Here is a 23,217-nt window from a genome sequence, read left to right on the forward strand (position 1 = left end):
ATCGGCTCTCCAGTGAGGGAATTGCTCACCCCACCACATCAGGCATCCCTCGAGCTGCCTTAGATAAGCAACCTGAGCAGCCAGCAAATCTGAAGTCCTGGCTCTTTGCTTGGGGAAGCACAGATGTAATTCAGATTCAGATTGGATTTCCTTCAACCCAAACAATGCGGAAAATTTTTGACCCCATGATTCTTCCCAGTGTGATTGCTCCAAAGAGACAGTGTGATGTAGTGGATAGTGATCGATCCTTGAAGCCAGGAAGACCTGGGTTCAAGTCCCCTCTGACACATGCTAGCTATATGACCTTAGCCAAGTCATTTCTCCTCCTCACTGTTCTAGGTAGAGGTGTCAAACCAGATATACGTAATTGAGAAATGTTTATAACAGACAAATTAAATAAAATACAATATAACATTGATAATGTTAGTTTGTAGTTTTCTAAGTCAATATGCAGCCCTAATTTCTACTTGAGTTTGCCACCACTGGTCTAGACAAATCTCTATTCCCATAAATTACAGAGAAGATGCTGAATTGCCCAGGGTAAAACAAGTTCCCCAATACCAGAGCTCCCCAATTAATGAACAGTCCCCAGCCCTATCCTACAATTGCTCCAAGAACATCCCCTTGTCTTTCCCCCATTTTTCTTCAGTGAGAAACTATTGTTACTCACAGAAGGAAACACACAAGAGGGCTTACTATTTGGAAAAAGACAATAGACTTCCTTGAGAAAATTAAATAGAAATTATTTTTAAACAAGTTTTTTCTCCTATGAGGCATCAGAGTTTTATTTATTTCTAAGAGGAAGAGTGAGTAATTATAAAATGCTTTAATGAAAGAATCTAGGAAAATCAAAGGCCAAAAAAATAAGATGAAACTGGTTATGATGAGAACTGGGAAGATAGTGATTTGTGTGTTTTTAAAATCGGTGGTAGCAGGACATTCTCAAAGGAGACTCAACATCCCACTTAGGATGATCTTTCCTCCTCCTCCTCCCCCTCCTTCCCCTCCTCCTCTTCCTCCCCCAGTCAGTCTAAAAGCATTTAAGAAACAGGACAGGGGGCAGTTAGGTGTTGAAGTGGATAAAGCACTGGCCCTGGCTTCAGTAGAAACTGAGTTCAAATCCAATCTCAGACACTTACTAGCTATGTGACCCTGGGCAAGTCACTTAACCCTCATTGCCCTGCAAAAAAGAAAAAAAAAGAAACAGGACAAAAGCAAAGTTGTGCCTCCTGTCTGCTGAAACAAGTTAATCCATCAGCCAACTAGCATTTATTAAGTGCCTACTGTGTGCGGGGGCTCTGTGCTAAGCCCTGGGGATACAGAAGAAGGCAAAAAATGGTCCCTGCCCTCAAGGAGCTGACAGTCTGATGGGAAAGACAACAGGAAAACAACGATGTGCAAACAAGATACAGATGGGATAAATTGGCACTAGTCTCAGAGGGAAAACACTGAGATCAAGGTATCTGGCAGAAGGTGGGAGTTTAGCTGAGACTTAAATGAAGCCAGGAAAGCTACAGGGTGGGGCTGAGGAAGCAGAGCCTTCCAGGCCTGGGGACAACCAGAGAAAATGCCCAGAGCCAGGACTCGGAGGGTCTTGTTGGCGGAATGAGGGGAGGCTGATGTGGAAGGATCCAAGTGAAGACTAGAAAGGGGGGAGGGGGGAGGAAAAGCTTTGAAGGCCTTGTATTTGATCCTGGAGGCAATAGGGAGCCACTGGAGTTGATTAAGTAGGGGAGTGACCTGATCAGAAGAAAATCACTTTAGCGGATGAATGGAGTATGGACTGGAGTGGAGAGAGACTTGAGCAGACCCACCTGCAGCTGTTGCAATTTTCCAGTCCAGAAGTGACAGGGCCTGTAGGGCTGGGGGTTGGGGGTGCGGTCATTGTCAGAGGAAAGGTTTTTGGTTTGGTGGGAAAAGTGATGAGGGGCTTTGAGTCAGAGGACCTGGGTTCAAATACTGACAAGTCACTTAAACTCTGTGGACCTCAGTTTCCACATGTGTAAAATGAGGGGGTTAGACTAGATCAAAGCTTCTTTTTTTGTTTGTTTGTTTGTTTTTGTTTTTAGTGAGGCAATTGGGGTTAAGTGACTTGCCCAGGGTCACACAACTAGTAAGTGTTAAGTGTCTGAGGCCGGATTTGAACTCAGGTCCTCCTGACTCCAGGGCCGGTGCTCTATCCACTGCACCATCTAGCTGCCCCCCTAGATCAGAGCTTCTTAAACGTGGGTTTTGACCCCATATGGGGTTGCTTAACTGACTGTGGGGGATGTGAAGAAATTGGCAACAATAAAAGGCTATGTAAGCTGATTTTTATTTTATATACCCATAAAAATTTGTCAGGCAAACGGGGTTGTGAGTGGGGAAAGTTTAAGAAGCCCTGATGGGGGTAGCTAGGTGGCGCAGTGGATAGACTAGCTGTGTGACCCTGGGCAAGTCACTTAACCCTCATTGTCCCACAAAAAAAAATTAAATTTAATTTAAAAAAAAGCCCTGATGACTTGATATCCCTTCCTGCTTTAGATGTGGGAGCCTGTCTTCTTATGAGTATACCTCTCTGGGCCTCAGTTTCCTAATCTGTAAAATTAGGGGCTCAGTCTAGGTCCCTTCTAGAGCTGTCTGTAATTGATGATGCTAAAGGGACTTCCTAAAGGAGGTCCTCGAGAAAGGAGGACTCTGCCCCATGCCAGAGGATTCATCAGGAGGAACAGAGAAAAGAGCCCCTCCAACTTTCCTGCCCCACCCTGACTCCCCAATTCCTTTCCAGGCTGCAAGGCTGCCTTGTGGAGAGTCCTTGACTGGAGTCAGGAAGACCTGAGTTCACAGTTTTCTTCAAACTCTTACTTACTCTGCCTCTCTCAACCTCAGTTTTCTCTTCTGTGAAATGGGAATAATTATAGCACTTACTTCACAGGGTTATTGTGAGAATCAAGTGAGATTACATATATACACATACATACACATATATCGTCATATATTTATACCTATATGTTCACACACATACATAAATACATATATGTCTACATTTATATATACACATACTTCTCTATAGACATATATGTATTATGTATATGCATATGTACAGGCATATATACTTTTTATAGCTTTATATACACATACATCATCTATATGTCACCATATGAACCTTAAAGTGATATAAAATTTTAGATGTTTTATTATTATTAATAATAATTTCCCTTCCTAAGCCTTCCCATCTGATTGGCTGATTTGCTGTTCAATCGGGGTTCAGTAATAAAGTGGGTTTTTTGACCTGCCTCTGACGCATCTTGCTGTGTGACCCTGGGCACAGGGCTCAGTGCCCCAAGAAGCTCCCCCAGATTAAATTATAGACCTGTGTTGGTGGAGGGAGTTTCTACCCTGAGAAGCCGCCAAACAGATGAAGTCCCACGTCTGGAATAAGAACCCCATTTTTGCCTTGGAAGAACCCTTTTCCCCAACCGCAGAGTGGACACCTCCCGATCCCGGCGCTTTGGGGGCTGCCCGGGCGCCTTCAGCTTGCATGGGGGTATTCCTGTGCGGCGCACACAGTTGCTCCTGAAGGAGTCTCTTCCCGGAGGTGGAGGCGATGAGGGTCAACAGTAGCATTCTCTGGGGTGTAGCCGTGTTCCGAGAAGACTGTCTGTCTCTCCCCTTGCTCAGCTCTTTGTGTTCTGTGCATTGCGTAGGTTGCAAAACGAGTCCGCAGCTCGAGAAGTCCTTGCAAGCATTCAAACCTACTTCGAGTCTCAGCCCTTTGATTTTAGGGGTGCTCATATCATTTCTGGGCAAGAGGAAGGGGTGTATGGATGGATTACAGCCAACTATTTAATGGGCAATTTCTTGGAGGTGTGTGCAAACAACCGCATGGTTTCTTCATCTTGCTTTTTACTGTCCCTGGGGTGGCAAGCTTGAGTCAAGACCCTCGCATGCTGACGGGGCATAGCCACTGTGTAGAACTTCCATTGCTTATGGCGACTGCTTAGGAAAGACACCCCCTCCCCTCCCAGGACAGGCTTCATTTTCCTCTTTTATTCCTCGTGCCTAGCATGGTTCTTCGCATGCAGTAGATGTTAGGAAGTGCTTGCTGGATTGCATAGAGAAAACAATCAGCTAGACGTGGAGCTGGGGAGATAGGTTGGTTCTGACATAGGACCCAACTGGGGTGGGAAGAAGCTGCTTTGGCAGCTTCAAATGGTGGAGATGTGGAAAAGCAGCTCCCAGGTCCCTGCCCTTTCCCTAATGAGTTTAAGAATGAAACCGTAGTCCTTAATGGATATGTACATTTCGAGCTTACGAGAGGCCTCCATTTATCTATTCTAGGAGGCAGCATTGTCTACTAGAAAAGACCCAGGCTCTGGTTGAGAGAAGTGGGTTCGAATCCTACCTGACAGCACCTATGTGCCCTGGGACAAGATACTGCACCTCCCTGGGCCTCGGTTTCTTCCTCTGTAAAATGGGAGGGGGGGTTTGCACTAGATGGCCTCTGACATCTCTAAGTCTGTGGTCCTGTCACTCGGTGACCCCCAAAGGTCCCTTTGAACCCGAAATCTGTGATCTTAGGCTCCACTGCATTTGGTTGGAGGCTTCTAAAACTGGGCTCCCCCCACCCCACCTTATTCCCTTACGCATCTGAAGTGACCACATACCTGCTTTGTGCTGAGAAAACTCCCCTCTCCAAGACACCCTTCCTGCTGCCAAGCCTGGCACTGGGCACAGAGGGACAGCTACAGGAGCTCAGCCAAAGAACCCCAGACAAACCAGCATCGGATGCTTCCTTTTCTTTTCTTACAATGCAGAAGAACGTATGGAACACATGGAGTCATCCTCACGGGGTGGAGACCACAGGGGCTCTGGACCTCGGCGGGGCCTCCACTCAGATATCATTCGCTCCCCAAGAGGAGGACGGGCACCGTGCCAACAGCACTGTGCAGGTGTCCCTCTACGGCTACCCCTACTCCCTCTACACTCACAGCTTCCAGTGCTATGGCCGAGATGAGGCTGAGAAGAGGTTTCTTGCAAGGCTCTTCCAGGTAAACGCAGGGGCGGCTGGGGGCCAACTGGGGCCATGTGGGATGGCCTGGCCGTGCCCAGGCTTTCCTCATTGATTTGCCATTGGTCACAAATGAAGCCTGGATGCAGAAAACCATAGACACAAACCCCACTATCTGTGCTGCATTTCTTGGATTTAAAGAATGATCAAGTGAGAGGGGCCTGTGGTGAAGTGAAGAGAGGGAGGGCCAAACCTGGAGTCAGAGAGGCCTAGGTTCTGATCTTGACTCAGACATTTATTAGCTATGTGACCCTCAGGGAGTCATGCAGCCTGACCAACACTGGCTAAGAACCTAACTGACTTCCAGGGAGAGGTTTTCTACCTGGGACAATAGGGCTTGATAAATGCCATTTGAAGGACCAGTGGTGTATATGTCTGGAATCACTGAATTTCACAGTTGGACTGGACCATAGTGCCCCTCTAGCTGCACCAGAATCTGCACAGAACTCCCTTCTATAATATCCCCCCAAAGGGTCCATCTGTGCAGCCTTTGCTTGAAAGCCTTCAGTAAAGAGGTACAGAACCCCATTGATTCCTCCAGTTTGGGACAGATCTAACAGGGAAGGAGTTCTGTTGTTGTTGTTATTATTATTTTTTTTTTTGGTGAGGCAATTGGGGTTAAGTGACTTGCCCAGGGTCACACAGCTAGTAAGTGTCAAGTGTCTGAGGTCGGATTTGAACTCAGGTACTCCTGAATCCAGGGTCAGTGCTCTATCCACTGCGCTATCTAGCTGCCCCCTTGTTCTTGTTCTTGTTCTTGTTCAGTTGTGTCCAACTCTTCATGGACCATAGCATGCCCCATAAAGCTGAAATTTACTTCCCTTTCATTTATATCCATTACTACTGATTCTGACCTCAAACAATCTAATCTCTTTTCCACTTGAGAGCACTTCACCTTTAAGGCTTCTCTTCACCAAACTAAATGGCCTCAGTTCCTTCATCCACTTCTTGTACCGCAGACTAGAGGCTCTTCTTCATCCTGGGTGCCCTGTTCTGGCTGGTCTCCAGCTTATCCACATCCTCCCTAAATGTATTGCCCAGAACTAAACGCACTGCTCCTGATGTGGCTTGGCTGGACAGAGTGCTGTGGGTCTCTTGCCCTAGACCTGGATACGCTACCTCTCAAAGCAACCCAATATCACATTAGTGTTCTTGTGCTGTGATGGTGCACTGTGGATGCATACTCACCTTGACGTCCACTAAAATTCACAGATTTTATTTTTCAGATAGAAATGTAGGCATCTTCCCCATTCTTTTTTTCTTTTTTTTTTTTTTTGGTGGGGCAATGAGGGTTAAGTGAATTGCCTAGGGTCACACAGCTAGTAAATGTCAAGTGTCTGAGGATGGATTTGAACTCAGGTCCTCCTGAATCCAGGGCTGGTGCTTTATCCATTGCACCACCTAGCTGCCCTCAATCTTCCCCATTCTTGTACTTGTGAAGTTGATTATCTGAATCAAGGATAGATAGATTGATAGATAATAGATAGATGATAGATTGATAGATGATAGACAGGCAGATAGATAGATAGATAGACAGACAGACAGATAGATAGATACATAGATACATAGATAGATAGATAGATAGATAGATAGATAGATAGATAGATAGATAGATAGATAGATAGATAGATAGATTATAGAGCATTTATTGAGTGTGTATTATATGCCAGGAACCATGCTAAGTGCTGGAGATTCAAATACAAGCAAACAAGACAGTTTCTATACTCAATGAGCTTACAGTATAGTAGGGGAAAACCACACATAAAGCAGAGAATGAGTCAAGTTGGGAGTGGCATAAGCATGGCTGGGGGCCCTCTAAAAATGGTATTCCCAGTAAGAGGGTCATCTATCAGGAGACTGGGGCTTCAAGGCAAAGGTTTCTCTAGGGTGGGAAGGTGGGGAGTGAGGAAGGAGGGGAGAAAGGAAAGAAAGAAAGAAAGAAAGAAAGAAAGAAAGAAAGAAAGAAAGAAAGAAAGAAAGAAAGAAAGAAAGAAAGAAAGAAAGAAAGAAAGAAAGAAAGAAGGAAGGAAAGAGAGACAGAGAGAGACAGAGGAGGAAGGGAAGGAGGGAGAGGGAAAGAGGAGATAGGAGTCAAGTAAACATGGTGTAGGATTTTATATTTATTCCTACTAAATTATTGAGCTCAATATTCCAGCTCACTAAGATCTTTTTGGATCCCAACTGTCATCTTGCGTTAGCTATCTCTCATGACTCTCTTATCATTTGATAAGCATGCCGTAATCTATGTCTTGAGTGAATTTATCTAAAAAATGTAAAAGCATATAGGGTCAAATACAGGCCCCTAGGCACTCCATTAGAGGCTCCCTTTCAAGTTGACATTGAATCATCAATGACTACTCTTTTTGTCCAGTTAATCAATGAGCTCTTCACCCATTTGTTTCTAGCCCTTAGTTCTCTACCTCGTCTGAAGGGATTGCATGAGAGCTTTTGTCAAATGCTTTGCTAAATTCTAGGCATATAGCTACCACATTCCCCTGTCCAATTAGTCTATCCACCTTGTCAAAAAGAAGAGAAAGAAATGGGGTTACTCTGGCATGACCTGTTCTTGGGGAAGCCAGGCTGACTTTTTGTGATCATCAGTTCTATTTCTAGATTCTTATGAAGCCATCCTTTTAATAATCTCTTCTACAGTTCTGCTGGGAATCAAAGTCAAACTCACAGGCTTAGAGTTTATAGACTCCACTCTGTTCCCCTCTTTGAAAACTGGGGTCTTTGCTCCTTTCCAGTCCCGTGCCACCTCTCCCGTTCTCCATGATTTTTGGAAGATCACTAAGAGTGATTCGACCATCACGTATGTCAGTTCAGTCAGTAAGATGTGGTTCCTGGACACTTAAACTACCCGAGGACAGTGATGTGTCCTCATTATCTCCTCACCTATGCGGTGGGTTCCGACTCCTACTAGCCATATGTAGTCTATCCTTTCTGTTCCAGAGATCACTCTCCCTGACAAAGAAAACAGGAACAAGGTTGAAGCTTCTACCTTCTCTTTCTGTCATTTGTTATCCATTCAGTTTGGACAGGACCCTACTTTCTTTGATCTTCCCCTTCTCACCAACATAGCTTTAAAAAATGCTGTTTTTAGCTTTCCTTGCCAGCATCAGCTTATCCTGAGCTTTAGGACTTCTGATACCACTCTTTAAAAAATTTAATTGATGCCCTTTATTATTGCATCACATTCATTTCCAAAATACAGCATGTCGAGGCAGCTAGGTGGTGCAGTGGATAAAGCACCTGCCCTGGATTCAGGAGGACCTGAGTTCAAATCTGGCCTCAGACACTTGACACTTACTAGCTATGTGACCCTGGGCAAGTCACTTAACCCTAATTGCCTCACCCAAAAAGAAAAAAAGAAAGCAAAATACAGCATGTCCCCAAAGTCTTAGTGCAGTTTGAAGCTTTAAAAATACTCTGTATATCCTTCCCTTCTCCTTGCCCCTAGCAAGCCATTTCTTGTGATGAAAGTTTAAAAAAGAGAGAGAGAAGCATTTGAGTAACACTAACCAACAAACATATCAAGCAAGTCTAATAGCTCCCCTCACTTCTGCAGTGAAGGGAAGGAGGTGCATTTTCTCAATTCTTCTTTGGGACAAAGATTGGTCATTGTACTTACCCTATGTTCAAGTTTGTTGAATTATTACTAACTAACATTCTTATTTGTAACGGTCATTTCAGTCCTGTCCGTCTTTTCCTGACCCCATTCGGTGTTTTCTTGGCAAAGATACTGGAGGGGTTCACCATTTCCTTCTCCAGCTCATTTGACAGATAAGGAAACTGAAGCAGACAGGATGAAGTGACTTGCCCAGGGTCACACAGCTATTAAGTGTCTGAGGCCAGATTGGAACTCAGGAAGGTGACTTCCTGATTCTGGGCCTGGTGCTCTTCTTAATATAAATTGCTATTTGTCCTCACCCTTGAATCACAAGCAGCTGCTTCCTCTTTTCAGGGCCCAGCACCCCATCTATGGAAAACATTATGTGTAGAAGTTCGCTCTTTCCCCTTTCTCCTCTGTGCCCTATTTTTCTGCTCTCCAACCTCCTGACAGATGCCGATATTTACTTCTACCTTGTCAGACACTCTTTCCCCCCCTTTTCCCCCTTTTCCCATCTCCATTTCCCCCCAAGAAATACTTTTTTCCCTCTCTGATAGCCTGGAGAGTGAAGAGGTGGTCCCAGAGCCCCTCTGCTTTTTCCTCTAAAAGGAAAACCAGCCTGCACTTTGATCACAAATGATTGTTGTTCATCTGCAGAATGACAAACATTGCATGCTTTGTTGAGATCGTTTCCAAGTTCTCTCTGACAGTCCTACTTTGTGGAGGTGAGATCCTTGGTTCCCAGTCTTTATTTATTCTCGTGGTCTGCTTCTGTGTAGACTTATATGGCAAACTGCCTATTGGACATGGAGATTGGCTTCTCTGGGGGCTCTTAGATGAGACTGTTACCTTCCAGCCTTTCCTCCTAAATACAGTTAGCTTGCTCAACTGGTTTATCAGTGATTGGTAGCTTTCTGCCAAAAGCCCAGTGCCAGAAAACCTAGTGTTCCAGACAATGGGTCAGAGTTCATCTCCATTTAGATATCCCACACTTACCTCACCTCAGTAAGTCCAACGCTGAATTCATTCCCCTTTCCCTCAACCTGACTCCTCACCAAACTTCCTATTATTATGTTACCAGTTACTTTTCACCCAATGGTTAGATACAGACTACAACATAAACACTATTTGTTGCCATCAGTAGGTGCTTAATAAATATTTGTGAATAACTGGGCAAGTCGCTTAACTCTGTTTGCCTCAGTTTCCTCATCTGTCAAATGAGCTGGAGAAGGAAATGGCAAACCCCTCCAGTATCTCTACCAAGAAAACCCCAAGTGGGGTCACAAAGAGTCACATGACTGAAAACAACTGAACAATAACAACAGAAAGCACTTCATTGGCGTAGATTAGAAACTCATGTTTTTTAGTCTTACAGAGTTGCCTGGGAACCAAGAGGTTAAGTAATGTGACAGGTCATATAATTAGTATATGTCAGAGTCAGGATATGAAAGCAGGTCTTTTTTACTCCAAAATGAGCCCTTTATTTGCTATACTAGGTTTTTCTCTAAATTTGTTAAATAAATTGTGTTTAGAGGTAGCTGGGGAGCACAGTGGATAGAGCCCTGGACTTGGAGTCAGTGTTTAAATCTTAGCTCAAGATGATTACTAGCTGTGTGACTCTGAGCAAATAAATGGCTTAACCTCTTTCCACCTCAGTTTCCTTATATGTAAAATGGAGATAATAGAGCACTCACCTCTTTGAATCCAATGATCCAATGAGGTTCAAATGAGAGAATGTTTGTAAGTGCTTTGCAAATTGTATAGCACCTTGGAAATGCTATTATTGTTGTTGTTACTATTATTTTTCAGTGAGCTGAGAAGTGCCTTAGGGTAAATATTTAGGTACAATTTGGTATTTGGGACAATTATGTATCATTTCCAGAATACAATTTTTAATCAGAGAGTTATGGCTCTCATGCCTTATTATTTCAACCTACAGAATTCAGCAGACAAAAACAATCTGGTCAACCCTTGCTATCCTCGGAATTACATGACAACTTTAACAATGGATCACATTTTTGGAAGTGTATGTACAGAAGAGTTCAGACCAACAGACTATGACCCGGGATACACAATTGCCCTGGAAGGGACGGGAGACCCCACTGTGTGCAGAGAAAAGGTGTATTCCCTGTTCGACTTTCAAGTTTGTCATGATCGGGAGGACTGTTCGTTCGACGGGGTCTATCAGCCAAAGATTAAAGGGACGTTTGTGGTAAGATTTAATTTCTCTTTTTCAGACATGTATTTCTCTCTTTTTTCTTTTGGTGAGTCAATAGGGGTTAAGTGACTTGCCCGGGGTCACACAGCTAGTAAGTGTGAAGTGTCTGAGGTCGGATTTGAACTCAGGTCCTCCTGAATCCAGGGCCAGTGCTCTATCCACTGCGCCACCTAGCTGCCCCCAGACATGTATTTCTCAACCCTTCTTCTACTACAAACGTCTTATCTACTCCCTTCCCGATCCTTTTAAGGCCATCCTGAGAGTAATGTGTTTTCGTATGATTGGATTTGCAGGCTTTCTCGGGATTCTACTATATCGCCCATGCTTTGAACCTCACCGGGAGCTTTTCTTTAGATGCCTTTAACTCAAGCACGTGGGATTTCTGTTTGCAGAGCTGGAGTCAGGTGAGGGGGAAGGGGCGTTTGCATGTGGTCTCCCCCAATAGACTATGAGCTCCTTGAGGGCAGGGACCTTTTGTTTTTGTTTTATGGTCTTTGTATCCCTAGCACTTGGCAGGGCACCTGCAGATAGTGGGTACTTAATAAATGCATGCTGACAGATTCACCTTTAGTTTGAAAAGTAGTGATCTGCCTGTATATATCAGTACATAAGGATTATTTCTTTAGTGACTGTCTAAATCACTAAGTATCAAATATCAGAAAACCTGATTAAATTGGCTTTACAATTATTTACATATAGATAAATTAATTTTAATGCACAGAATGTCCCTAGAACTTTCCAATCAGTCCCTCTAAGAGTCCATCAAGATTCTTCCATTCATTCTTGTGTACTTCTCTTGTTATTTGATGGAGCCACGCATTTGAATGTCATCTTTCTATACCAAGTGATTAATAGCATGTCTTATAATTTTTCTATGTTGGTGGCTTAGCCCTGTGAGATTTAAAATTGGATATTAGATCATAAATCTCCTCTACTTAACCTTTCCCTTAATTTATCTCCCAGACTAGTAAATGGAAGAAGCTTCTGGTTTTCTAGTTAGAGCTTTTTTTGTATGGTAGTCACAAGGTGATGTTGATTAGAAGGATAGGAAAGTAGAAATACAATACAAATCGTCTTAAGTCTAGGCTTAGTCTATATTCCGTATAAAACTCACCAAAACCCAAGGCCACCTTTGGGGAGAGAGAGAGAGAGAGACCGAGTCAAGCGCGTGCTGTTAACCGAGAGCCGGGCTGAGTCAAACTCCAGTCAGCGCCTGTCTGTACAGCGCAGCCAGGAGACCAGCGGAGCAGGAAAAAAGGCCCCACTTCCGTTCTCTCCTTGCCTTTTAAGCTTGCACCCCGGAAGGCAATCTGGCGTGCGTTGCAGGCGGACTGGTGTGCGTAGCTCATGCTGTTGGTCTCCTCCCCAAAAGAGTGGTCCTAAAAAAAACTGGCATCTCTCCATTATCTAACCGACTGTTAAAACTTTTTACCACAGCCCCTACTAGTGTCTATTATTCTTTTGATGTTGTTTTTGTTTGTTTTGTTTTGTGCCATTTCATAAATGTTTTTCCATGTGTTTTCGTTTTCTTATACTCGTCCATCTTAATTGAATTATATATCACATTATAGGAATGCAGCATAATTTATTTATTCCCCTATTAGAGGACATTTAGGTTGCTTCTCATTTTTTGCACAGAGTGCCGACTCTCAAAGTTGAAAGGGATGTTAGAAGCCATCTTATCCAACCCATATCTGAGCAAGAATCTGTCCTCCAGCTTTTTATTTTTTATTTTTTTTATTAAAAGAGGCAATTGGGGTTAAGTGACTTGCCCAGGGTCACACAGCTAGTAAGTGTGAAGTGTCTGAGGCTGGGTTTGAACTCAGGTACTCCTGACTCCAGGGCCGGTGCTCTATCCACTGCACCACCTAGCTGCCCCACTACATTGCTTTCTAAAAAAAAAAAAGTTCCTACATGTTGCAATTCTACCAATAATGAATGAGTTCGTTTTCCATAGTCTTACCAGGATGGCTTTTCATTATCTTTGCCAATTTTTGATGCATGCTAGGTGGAACCTAAAAATTGTTTCAATTTGCATCTCTTTGTTTTGTTTTGTTTTGTTTGTTTTTTCAAGGCAATGAGGATTAAGTGACTTGCCCAGGGTCACACAGCTAGTTAAGTGTCAAGTGTCTGAGGCCGGATTTGGACTCAGGGAGTCCTGAATCCAGGGCCGGTGCTTTATCCACTGTGCCACTTAGCTGCCCCTGCATCTCTTTGATTATTCGTGTGATTGCACATATTTTCCAAGTGATTACTAGAATTCTAATGTCCTTTTTGGAAAATTGTCTGTTCTATAGTATAAATCTCGATGTTTTCTCACCTTTATCCTAGGGATAAATCTAGGTGCCTATTACTGTCTCCACCCTTAGGTATCCATGTGTTCTGACAGGCATGCATCCATAAAATGTGTCTGTGATGTGCTTCTGCCATATTTTTATGTTTTTTAAAAAATCTATTTTCCAGCTTCCTCTGATGTTACCCAAGTTTGACGAGGTGTATGCCCGATCCTACTGCTTCTCTGCTCACTATATCTATCATCTGCTAATATATGGCTACAAATTTACAAGAGAGACTTGGCCTAAAATACATTTTAAAAAAGAAGTAAGTAAAGAAAAAAGGCTACTGATCCATTATTCCTCCCTCTACAAGTAAATGCATTAACATGAAAGAAATTTAGAAACTGGGATGTTGGTGAATTTTACTTTCATTAAATTCAGCATTTGTCAGACACCAATCAGACTCTGATATGGTGACCCTATGGAGTGTGGAGGGAGGTGAAGAATTCTGAGGCAAAGATCCCCCTGGCCCCACCTTCAAATGGACAAGAGGTTGTTGCCTAAGACTGCTAAGGGGGACTAAATCTTCTATCAATTTAATTATGTTAGTCATAAATAGTAAGGTATTAGATTTAGAGCCAGAAGAGGCTCTACACTTTCCCCCTCCCTTTAAAGAGGATGGGGACCAATTTGTCCCCTTTCCTCATTGTAGGCTAAAACTCTAGCCTGAGGGATTAGTTCTAAACAAGAGTGTCCTGACCATGAGAAGTCATGATGTCTGTAGTCATCAAAAGAGGCTGAGAAGTAGACAATAGGCGTTTGGGTTCTGGGATGCTCCTGCATGACCTGGAAGAGTGCACAAGGTGACCATTCAAGGCTCTTCTAGGCTGGGAGGCTGGGATCTTGGCTAAAGTTTCATCTTGTCCATGCATTCGGTTAGCTGCACATTTCCTATGTCCCCAGGAAGAGAGTTATTTATGTTTTAGGAATATGAGAAGCCCAGGGATGACTCTGGGGGCTGTGAAGGCTCCTTCCTGGCTCCCTTCTTTTCCTAAAGAATTTGATGTAGTTAAGACTTTTATCTGGCATCCGTGGATGATATCATTCTGGATGATAGAGATAGATGTGGATGAACTTAATAAGAATAATGGCCTGTATCATTGGTATTGTATCCCCTGCAAACAACATTAAGACAACAAAAACATTTTCATCCTCCATAGGAGTGACTATTGGAGTGCACTTAAAGAAAGACAATGGATTTTGTTAGGGAGTTATAGAGACAGATTTCATCTGAGGCTACTATACAAGGTGTTATCATTTTATGTTGTGTTATAAAGTTGGTGAATTTCCTTCCTCCTTCCTCCTTCCATCTTTCCTTCCTTCCTTCTTTTTCCTTTCATTCATTCTCTTCTCTTCCTCCTTCCCCTCCTTCCTTCTTTTCTTCCTTTCCGCTTTCCTTTTTCTTTCTCTTTTCCTTCCCTCTTTATTTCTTCTTCTCCCTTTTTCTTTCCTTCTCTTTCTTTTCCTCTTTCTCATTTTCATTCATTCTTCTCTCTCTCACTCCTTCCCCTCTTCCTTTTTCCCACTTTTCTGTCTTTCCAAGAAAAAGGCAGATAGGTATTCCTATCTCAGAAAGGCCCATCAACTGGTCTATTTGTTGAAATATGCCAGACATTGGGGGAGTAAGAGAAGTAAGGGAAAGAAGGGGGGAGGAGGAGTAAGGAAGAGAACTTTAGATTAGCTGCTGTGATGACAAAGAACGTAGGTTGTAGAGGTGGAAAGGACCTCAAAGGGCATCCAGTCCAACCCCATCCCCTGTCATTTGCTAGAAGAGGAAACTGAATCTTAATGAAGGTCCCACAACAAGTATCAGAGCCAGGACCCAGTCCTGGTGCCAAATCTTTTCCGTATTCTACAGCACCCGAATCAGCCCATTTTTCTCCCTCCATATTTTCCATTCTCCAGCCCTGTAGGAATCACATTGGGTCTCCAATAGTTTTCTCTTTAAAGCATGTGTGCGCTCAAACCCAACTTGGACAGATGCCGTCTCCCGTGGTGGGCACCAGCTCCTCCATAGGCTGCGCTGCCCGAGTGAGTGACCTGACACATACACAGATGTCACAGGATCCCAACTTGGCACTGGAAGGGCAGCTCCTAGAGGATACATTTTGACACCCCCCCCCCATTTTATAGATGGGGATACCGAGGCGCAGAGAGGTCAGATCGTGTCTGAGACACAATGAGACGATGTGAGCACAGTGCTTTGCGCTGTGGGGACCAATTTTTAATTGGGGAGTGCTAGCTAAGCGGCTCGGGGCAATATTGGGGCAAGGAAGGAGACCGGCAGCCTCCCTCAAAACAGAACAAGATTTATTTTAACAAGAACAAACTTTAAAAAACCCCACAAACAGGATCAGTAGGATCAAGGGAAAGGAAATAAAACGGGGAAAGGGAAATTATAATACCTGAAAAAATACCACCGCCCAGGAATCAGCTGAAAATACGCAGCAGAACGCCTGTTGCTTTCCAGCTTCCACCTAGAATGCCCAATTCTCCTCCCCCAAACTTAGAAAACACCCCACACAGCCCCAGCCAATGGGATGACTGCTCTGACAGTCACATGACTGCCCTCACTAGGCTTCCAATCGTTATAATTTTGCCAGGCCCATGAGTGGTGATGACATGAGGTGCCAGAGCCCTGACAATGGCTACAACCAGTGGGTGGAGCACCATGCGGTTTGCGGAGCCCCAGGCCAGTGCGCACCGAGGCATAAAAACCTCAAATAACAATTAATTCTTTACAACACAACCTGAAGGTGCTGCATAAATGCAAGCTGTTCATAATTCCTGACGTCTATGGAGCTTTTTAAAGCTTAGAAAGCACTCTCTCAATCCAGTCCAATAAGTACTGATTAAGCACCTACTATGTGCAGGCCATGGAGCTGAGTGCTGGGGATATAAAGAAAAAAGTCCAACAGTGGTCATTCTAACACAGCTTGCTTTGTGTTGGGGCAAACCACAATTACCCCGAGAAGAATATACAAAGTTTGTATATGGAACAGTGGATAGAGAGCACAGGGCCTGGAATCAGGAAGACCTAGGTTCAAATCTGGACTCAGATACTTACTAGCTGTGTGACCTTGGGCAAGTCATTTGAGCCCTCTCTGCCTCAGATGAGGGAGTTGGATTCGGCCTTTAAAGGTCCCCTCCAAGTCTATATCTATAAAAGAAAGTAATGAGGTGGGGGTTAAGGCTTGGTGTTTGACAGATATTATTATTATTAAGTAATTACCAATCTAAAAATAAGAAAAAGGAGGCCTAGAAAAATTGTGACTTGCTGGTAAGCATCAAGGTGGAGAAGGGAAGAGAATAAGCATTTATTAAGAACCTATTCCGTGCCAGGCCCTGGGCTGAGTGCTTTACAAATATTGAATTTGAGATGTCAGACGTAGGATTTGTACTCTGTTCTCTCCATACCCCAAATCCCTTTCTGTGTCACAGTACTCCACTACCTCTACACAGTTACCTGTCCCAGTCATGTTATTTGAGCCTCTCCATCACGTCTACAACTGAGCCATTCCCTTTGCTGTCCTACAGGTGGAGAATAGCAGCATCGCCTGGTCTCTGGGCTACATGCTGAACCTCACTAACATGATTCCAGCTGAGAGCCCCCTCATCCAGCTGCCTATGAAGCCCCAGGTGTTCACAGGGATGATGTTTTTCTTTGCTGGGGTGGCTGTGCTCTGCCTGGTTTTCCTCCTCTACCTGTGCGTGGTGGCCAGGCTGCAGAGGAGTGCCCAGCATGTCATCGATCATGGCTTCGATGCCGAGTGAGCCTTGGAGAAGAGCAGGTCTTGGTGCCTGTGGTCTGGTCTGAGTGGGAAAGCAGCCAGGAGCAGACAAGGCAAAGCTCACCATGGAAAAATGAAGCATGAGCCATGAGAGCAGCCAAGATCCAAGGAGGCTTCCCTCCCAGAGGCCCCTGGGCTGCGCCCTTCTCTACCCACCTGGATGACAGTCACCACCCCCCCCACTCCGCCTCCAACCCCATATCCCACTGATTAATTTTAGGACAGGTTAGAGAAGAGAAGGGAGGGAGGGGTGTTGGACAGGATCAGAAAACCTGGATGTGGATGAACCTTGGCCCTGCCACTTAGAATCTCTGTGAAATTGGGCAAATCCTCTTCCCCTCTGTGGGTCTGTTACCTTGACTTCAAAATAAGGGGGTTAGGGTAGATGACCTTGGAGGTCCCTTTTAGCTCTAAGTAGATGATCCTGTGGTTCTGTGCACATTCAAGGTCAGACCTTGCTGAAGTCTCCTAGGATGAAGGACTTACAACTTTAAAAGAAACATGAGACCAGAAGACACACTCCAGGGATCATCTTCCATCTCACCTCCCCAAGAAATATACTCTGTAACTGATGAATTTGAAAGAAAGCAGCATCCTTGATGGCAGAACTGAAATATGGACAAGTGTACTGGGAGTAGAATTGTATTTTCAGAGGGCATACTGTGCCTGGCACACAGTAGGCACTTAACAAATGTTTGTCAAATTAGATTGTTCTTTGTTCAAAACACGACACTTTGTGATGTTCCCTAAGACCTGTAAGACTTCTGAGTGGTCAAGTTGTTCTCTTAGGTCCTTCTAATTATTAGCTCTTAAATGGTGCCTTGCCCTATGGCAAGGGCTTCCTGGTAACCCTTTGGGCATTACATCTGTTCTTTTGGTCATCTGGATGTTACTCAGTCATCACTGCTTCAGGGGTACTCTGAAGGGGAAGGCTGCTCATCAATCCCTACCATAGCCTTGTAAAGCAGAGGGATGCCAAATGCTTCTAGGTTTACTACTTGACAATAAATTTCCAGCTGTTGCAGAAATGGGATCACCTCGTGCAGTGTTCTTAGACTATCCCATGCCCTAACTGTAGTCTCCTCACAGCTCCCTCTTAAACAGTTCTTATTCATGGCTTGTTAATTTGGCATAGAATTCTTGTGTATCAAATCATTCCTTGAGTTAGCCTTTTGGCTTGGGCTGTTATCCAGCTAACAGTTGGAAATGTAACTAGAACATAGGTTTACAGCTGGAAAGGACCTTAGAAGTCATCCAGTATATCCCGTCCTGGTAGAAGGTAAGCGCCTTGAGGGTAGGGTTGGGTTTTTTTTTGTATTTTCTTTGTATCCCCAGTGCCTACCATATACTAGGTGCTTAATAAATGCTTCTTGGATTTGACTGAATTGGATTTTTCACTATTCCCATGGGCATCCTTGATGCCTCTGAAAATAGAAGCTGAATGAAAACCCTTATCCCATAGCTTCATCAATTTCTTTCCCAAGACAATGGGCCATGACCCTAGACTTTGGGGTATGTGCATCTCCTCTTAGTCCAGAGATCCTGGATTTATCAGGAGGTGTGGGAAACTGCCGTAACCTTTGAATTCAGGGCAAAGTGGAGAGATGCCAAAACAGGACCACCTCTTACTAACACTATATTACGAATATTCTATCAAAAATTAAGTTATTTTAAATGGTTTTATGTGATATTCAATGTGTGAAATAAAAGATGATAATTTTTCCTTGGCTGGAAATGTGTGCATTTGTTAACTTGTATAATTTTTCCCCTGAGATCTCCAAGTTTTTAAAGTAATTTTTATAAAACTTAAAGAATTTATAGATGAAAAACACAGGTCTGCTAAATGGACAATCCCCCCCCACTCCCATCATATCTAGGCCATCTGATTGGTAGCCCACACCATCTGAATGGTATTTCCACAGCAATAGAACAGTGCCTTGCACATATTAGGTGCTTACTAAATGTACCTTAATTAATTGCAAAGTCCAAATCACCTGTAATACCCCCACATTGTGCTGTAGTCCCTTGCTACTTGTCCTCTGAGCACTGGGGGCCAGGGGCACAGTTTCCTCCTCTCACCCCTCTGGGTAAGGCCCTACTTAGGAAATCTCCTCAATGAAATGTAATCGCACCCTAAAGATAAAGACTGATTCTTTCAGTCTTCCTCACTGTGTGCTTTGTACCGGGCACCTTGACATCAGGGATGGTTCAATAAGTCTAGCAGAGACTCTCAGTCTAATACTAAAGATCTTTCACATTCTGGTTATTGTCTACCTTTGGTTTCTGAAGCTCCTTGTAGTAATATCTTTTGTTCCTCACAACCTATTGAGGTGGGTGCTATGATTATTATCTCTCTCTTATAGATGAAAAAACTGAGTCTCAGTTGATAAGTGACTGGAGGAGTCTCCAGAGAAAGCCAATCAGGATGCTGATAGCCCTTGAGTCCATGAAAGGGAAGTCTTAAGCCTTAAGCCTTAAACCTTAAGCTTAAACTGTGTATGTTTAGCCTGGAGAAGAGAAGCTGGGATGGGGGCTTCTGCTGGGTGTCATATGAAGCTTTCCAGCAATCAGAGCTATCCAAACATGGAATGGGCTCTCTTAGGAAACAGTGGGTTCCAGCACTTAGCACAATGACTGGTGTGCAGTAAGTGCTTAATAAATGCTTGGTGCCTTGACTTCATTAGATGTCTCCAAGCAAAGACTGGATGGCTCTTTATTGGGAATGTGGCACAAGGCTATATTAAATGATTGCTGAGGTCCCACCTAACTGAAATTTTGTTCTTTGCCTCAAGTCGCAAAGCTAATTAAGTGTCAGCGTTAAGATTCAAACCCAGGTCCATCTGACTTCAGATACAGAGTTCTTCCTGCACAGAGCAGGAGAGTCCTCTGGAAAAGTTCTTTCAGAAAGAGTGGCCTCACTCTAGGGTGAATTGCACAGAGGGACTTTGGGGGTCCTGGGACCAAAAGGAGGTGTCCATAATAAAACAACCCTGGAGGTAGGCACAATTATTATTCCCATTTTAAAGTTAAGGAAAGTGAACCAGAAAGAGTGTAGGTAACTTGCCCAGGGTCACACAGCTAGCCTCTGAGGCTTGATTTGAACTCAAGTTTTCCTGAGTCCAGGTCTAGCTCTCGGTGTACTGGGGCTCCCTCTAGCGGTCTCCAATAGGATATGCAGGACGGGAGGAGAGGAGGTGACACAAGGTGGAGGTTGCAGCTATAGGAGGGGACTGATTGAGACACAGAGGGAGGGAAGGAAGAAGTGGGGGAGGGACAAAGGGAGAGGAGAGAAAGAAAAAAGGGAAGAAAGGGAGGGAAGGGAGGAAGAAAGAAAAGAAGACCAGGTGGCATGATGAGCCCAAGCCTTCTCTTGTGCAGAAGCACATTAAAACCTCCTCTTTAGTTCAATGGAAAATAATAAGAAATCAGTATTTCTCCAGGCCAAAGTCCTTTCCAGACTTGCCTACAGGAAGGAAACTTTACCAGGACTTAATCAAACCTCTCAGGAAACAAAGCCTACTTCTGAAATCCTTCCCTCTAAATCCTAACCTCTGTGTTTTAGCAAAGTATATAAAGGGTTGAGTGAAAGCCAAGGCCTGGGAAAATGGATTAAGGCTGGTAACCAGGCTTAAAAGGAGAAACACCTCTAGCTAGTAAAGATGTTAGCCTTCCCTTGTCCTCCAAAGGGGAATACCCTAACCTAGAGGGTCTGGTGGGAGAAGGGCTCACATTACTTCAATCACCTGCTGAGGAGTGAGCGTTAGAGGGGAGTGGCTGCTGGTTGGAGCTGCTCCTCATTTTAGGCTAAATGTAAAAGAGAAGGCTTGAAACAGTTCTCATGTCTTCCTATAAAACATTTTTCAAAAGGCAGCTTTCAAAACGCTGGGACAAGCCGGTCATTTCAGGGCCGAGAGAGAAACCTGTCAGACGCCAGGCCCGCCAGGCCCACCAGGCCCGGGGTGCTAGGTTGAAAGGCACCACACCCCCCAAATCATGAATCTTGGTACAAGAGCCCTCCCAAGTGGTCATCAGGCCTCTGCTAGAATACTGAGGATGAAGTTTTTTTGTTCAGTCGTGTCTGACTCTGTGACCCCATTTGGGGTTTTCTTGGCAGAGATACTGGAGTGGTTTGTCATTTCCTTCTTCAGCTTGTTTTACAGATGACGAAACTGAGGCAGGAGGGTGAAGGGACTTGCCCAGGGTCACACAGCTAGTAAGAGTCTGAGGCCAGATTTGAACTTCCTGACTTCAGGTCCAGTGTTCTGTGCACTGGCCCCCTTACACCACACAAGCCATTGTGTTTTCAGATAGTTCTGAATGTTGGAAAGTTTTCCTTTATATTAAACTGAAATCTGCCCCAGAGATTCATGGGACTTAGGAGTGTTAGAGCCCATGTAGTCTAAACGTCCCATTTTACATGCATGGAAACTGAGGCCCAATGGGAGTCACTCCAGAGCCTTGGATGACGGATTGGGAACTGAGAGGGGCCTATAGTCCAACCTTCATCCTACAGGGAGAGCCTGAGGCCCCAAGGGGTTCAGTCTCTCCCAAGATCACATAAGTAGAAGTCACTGGATCAGGATTTGAACTCAAGTCATTCTATAAATTTTTCTGTGTCGTTTCTTGCTGGGTTTGTAAATCACAGTGGCAGGATCTCAGCCCAGGTCACTGGATTGCAAATACAGAGCTGTTTGTACATCGCCCCACCTCATCTCAGAGAATGAGCCCCACTGCCTTCCCCAGCTCTGCTCTGTCAGGTCATAGCAAAGGGGCTGGGGGAGAGAGTCTCTTCAAGCTCCCTGACTTTGGGGCCAATGGAGGCTCAAAAATAGATGGCAACCCTTAGGGAAAAACATCTGACTGTGTGTGCGAGGGATCAAAAGTGGCTCAGAGTGAGGGGAGGCCTCTATGCATAGGCATCACCACCACTGGGAAAAGAACCTCCAGCTCTTGGGGAGTCAGCAGCAAAGGGCTCCACACTGGGAGTCCGGATCCTGGGGTCTGATGCTATATCCACCAATCCCAAGAGAATGCATGAGGCCACCAGAGCTGCGTCAGCCAAAGCCCATGTCCTAGGACAAGTCACACCCCCTCCATCCTCTGCACAGGCCATCTCCCCTCCCCTGAAAGCACCTCCAGCCCACTGCTACCTTGACTGTAGCCCCAGAGCCCAGCACATAGTAGGTGCTTAATAAATGCTTATTGACTTGACTGATTTTACTTTAGTTTGGTATGTTTTGCATACACAGGAACATATTTGTTTCCTTCCCTGGGGTGTAAGCTCCAGGAGAGCATGTCTTGTCTTTGTATCTGATGCCAGGCTTACAGCAGGCACCTAATGTTTGCTGAGCCAAAGCTGATTTCAGGTGCCGCCTCCTAGAAAAGACCTTTCTAGGCTCCACCTTGCTGTTAGTGCTTTCCCTTTCGGGCAGTCACTTGGTGTGACCCTGTATTCACCGCTGACATGCTCCCTCCCCACCCCAACCACTTCCCCACCCAGCCTCTCGCTATTCTGCATACTCACTTTTCTTAATGAAACAGAATCTGTGACCCAATGTGGCCTCCCAGGGTGGTGCTGAGGACAGAAACATGGTCCCCAAGCTCAGACTTAGCCAGAGCACCCCCTCCCCCAACAGCCTGTCCCCGCCTTCTACAAAACCCGGGCAGCAGAAGCTGCCTTTTCTCAGTTTCCCAGGAGGAACCCATGTCTACAGCTGAAGCCCTTTGCTTTCTCTGATCAGACAAGAACTCACCCCGACCCAACCTGTCGGATTTATTTGGCCTAAGCTGCAAAAACACTTGGCTTCACTTAAGGCTCTACTGTGAAAAAGAGACCTGAAAATCCTCTCTGGCTCCCAGCAAACCCCATCGGCTTGGAAATGTCCTGATTTCTATTTATTCTGTGCGTAATCTCCTAAACCAAGTCAGACCAAGCAGGTGGGGTATAAATATTAAACTCTAAAAAAATTAAAACCAACCAGACATGAGGCATCATCAATATCGCCTTTATATGTAAAGACTAAAGGAAGCAGAGTAGAGTGGAGAGCAGAATGGATCTCCAGGCCAGGAAGGCCTGACTCTGACTCGTGCAGGCTGTGTGACCCTGGGCAAGTCACTTAACCCCTCCTTGGTTCATTTTTTCATCTGTAAAATAGTGCACACTGGAGAAGGAAACGGCAAACTACTCCAATATCTTTGCCAAGAAAACTCCA

General features: G+C 44.6%; 1 protein-coding gene across 2 annotated transcripts in view; it reads left to right on the forward strand.

The window, feature by feature from the left end:
* Positions 1-18,642, forward strand: part of ENTPD3 (ectonucleoside triphosphate diphosphohydrolase 3) — a 39,222-nt gene extending 20,580 nt beyond the window's left edge. For both annotated transcript variants that reach the window (XM_043967306.1, XM_043967308.1), the window contains 6 exons: positions 3,687-3,846; positions 4,797-5,030; positions 10,600-10,872; positions 11,172-11,282; positions 13,342-13,479; positions 16,752-18,642. In XM_043967306.1, coding sequence (XP_043823241.1) covers positions 3,687-3,846; positions 4,797-5,030; positions 10,600-10,872; positions 11,172-11,282; positions 13,342-13,479; positions 16,752-16,988 — 1,153 coding nt within the window. In that variant the 3' untranslated portion in view covers positions 16,989-18,642. The remainder of the gene's footprint in view (positions 1-3,686; positions 3,847-4,796; positions 5,031-10,599; positions 10,873-11,171; positions 11,283-13,341; positions 13,480-16,751) is intronic.
* The last annotated feature ends 4,575 nt before the right edge of the window (positions 18,643-23,217 follow it).

Source organism: Dromiciops gliroides, chromosome 5 (genome assembly GCF_019393635.1).
Source record: "Dromiciops gliroides isolate mDroGli1 chromosome 5, mDroGli1.pri, whole genome shotgun sequence".
Lineage (NCBI taxonomy): Eukaryota > Metazoa > Chordata > Mammalia > Microbiotheria > Microbiotheriidae > Dromiciops > Dromiciops gliroides.